The 2,358-nt window shown below is 36.3% G+C and overlaps 1 protein-coding gene across 1 annotated transcript in view; it reads left to right on the plus strand.

Moving 5' to 3' along the window:
• Nucleotides 1–2,358, plus strand: part of KMT2A (lysine (K)-specific methyltransferase 2A) — an 89,093-nt gene that overhangs the window by 72,704 nt on the left and 14,031 nt on the right. The window contains exon 31 of the mRNA XM_012655431.1: nt 1,009–1,083. Within this exon, the coding sequence (XP_012510885.1) occupies nt 1,009–1,083 (75 nt within the window). The remainder of the gene's footprint in view (nt 1–1,008; nt 1,084–2,358) is intronic.

The following is a 2,358-nucleotide window of genomic DNA, read 5'->3' on the forward strand; positions in this document are numbered from 1 at the left end:
GACAGGATTGCTTTTGGTGGGTTTAGAGTAGTGTCAGGTGGGAAGATGACATTGAAATCCATTTCAGGTCGCACTGAAAGAAAAGATTGGGAAGGTGGATTGGGCATAGGTTTTGGAGGGCCTTTGATGCCAAACCATGAGGCCTTTGAAAACCTGGGGGAGTGAAATAAAAGCAGAATTTTAGGAAGCTTAATGTGGTAGCTCCATATAAGATAACTACAACTGGAGACACTGAAAGACAAGAGTTCACTAATGAGAGTATTGCCAGAGAAGAGATGTCAGGTAATAAAGCCCATTTTCGGTGGGAAAAGAAAGGAAAGGAAAGAAGAATGGACATGCTTGGTGACTACTTGGATATGAGGAGTGGAGAAGGAAGTCAAAGATAACTCTGAAGGTTTAGGCCTGGGTGACTAAACAAAAGATAACGCATGGAGAACAAAGAACATGTGAGGACAGCATGAATTCTACGTAAGACTCCGAGTCTGGAGTGGTGATAAGAAATCTAAGTGGAAATGTCTAGCAGATAGTAAGAGATCATGGAATCTCAGGTTAGAACTTGAAGGGACCATAAAGATTTTCTAGTTCTACCCCTTACTTTTAAGGAACTGAGAGCTATTGATCTCCCCACAGTCCTGGTTAAATCATTAGTACTAGTACTGTTTTGTCGAGAGGTATAGGGAACAGAAATAATACCAAACATTCAGGTGTAGGACCCAGACTTCCATCAAGGGTTATGAATGCCTTGGGGATTCTGAGGTCATTTAAGAAGGTATCACTCTCTTTAGTTGTTTCTGTGTCCTATAACAAAGAAGCACTGCTGGGTAATGCACCTTCCCAGCTTCCTTCTCATTCAGTGAACTGATTTAAACTCAAAGAAAAACAAGAAAACACTATTTGAAGAGGGTATGTGTTCATGCTATAGGGATTCTAAGCACAATGCTTGTGTGCACCATTAGTATTGCTTGCATGAATATATTTTGGCCTACAGTTTTCTCTATTTCCTTACAGATGCCTGGAAGTCATTGACAGATAAAGTGCAGGAAGCTCGATCAAATGCCCGCCTAAAGCAGCTATCATTTGCAGGTAATGGCTGGAGCTTTTATTCCACTCCTGTCTCAGAATTTTCTGGTAACTTGTTAGCCTAAGCCACAGAATTGATTATACCAAGAAAGAAAATCCATCTTTTTTTAAAAAAAAAAAAATTTTTTTCACAACTTTATTGAGATATAATATAATTTATATGCGATACAATTCACCCATTTAAAGCATACAATTCGATCGTTTTTTTGTATAGTCACAGAGTTGTGCAACCATCACTACTATCTAATTCCAGAACATTTTCATCATCCCCGAAAGAAACCCTGTATTCATTAGCAGTCATTCCCAATTCCCAGCCCCTGGCAACCACAAATCTACTTTCTATTTCTATGGATTTGCCTATTCTGGACATTTCGTATAAATGAAATCATACAGTATGTGGCCTTTTGTGACTGGCTTCTTTTACTTAACATAATACTTTCCAGGTTCCTCCTTGCTGTTACATTGCATCAATACTTTGTTCCTTTCTATTGCCAAGTAATATTCCATTATGTGGATATAACATATTTTGCTTATATATTTATTCATCAATTGATGAACATTTGGGTTTTTTCCACTTCCTGATTATTATGAATAATGTTGCCTCAAGTATTTATATACAAGTTTTTGCATAGACATGTTTTTATTTTTCTTGGGTATATACTTAGGAGTGGAATTATTGGGTCATATGGTTACTCTGATTAACTTTTTGAGGAACTGCTAAATTGTTTCTTTTCCCCAAAGTGACTGCACCATTTTACATTCACACCTCCAATATACGAGGGTTCTAATTTCTCCACATCCTTGCTCACACTTACCTCTTTTTTTGATTTTAGACATCCTAGTAAGTGTGAAATGGTATCTCATTGTGATTTTGTTACACCTTTTTGTAAAGTTGAAATCATTTCTCGTTGCTATTAGACTTAAAATTATATTTAGACGGCATACTTGTTAATATACTTTTTTTCAGTGAACATTAAAGATTATAATTAATCTAAGGTAGAAACCTTCCACTAGCTCTTATTTTTTCCATATTTCTACCTCTCCTACCTCCTTTCAGATTGGTTCTGGGAAGGTAGGCAAATGGGTACTTAGAGGAATTTAACTCTGTCGATGATGTTTTCCTTTTAAGAAGAAAAGGAGGAAAAATATTTGAAGCACATATTAGAAAATATTAACAGTTGTTCATTTTAGGTGACAGGTACATGTGTGGCTATTATAACAGCCCATGTATTTTTTTTTTTTTTTTTTTTTTTTTTTGAGACAGAGTCTCACTCTCTT

This window comes from Propithecus coquereli, unplaced genomic scaffold (assembly GCF_000956105.1).
Source record: "Propithecus coquereli isolate 6110/MARCELLA unplaced genomic scaffold, Pcoq_1.0 Scaffold477, whole genome shotgun sequence".
Lineage (NCBI taxonomy): Eukaryota > Metazoa > Chordata > Mammalia > Primates > Indriidae > Propithecus > Propithecus coquereli.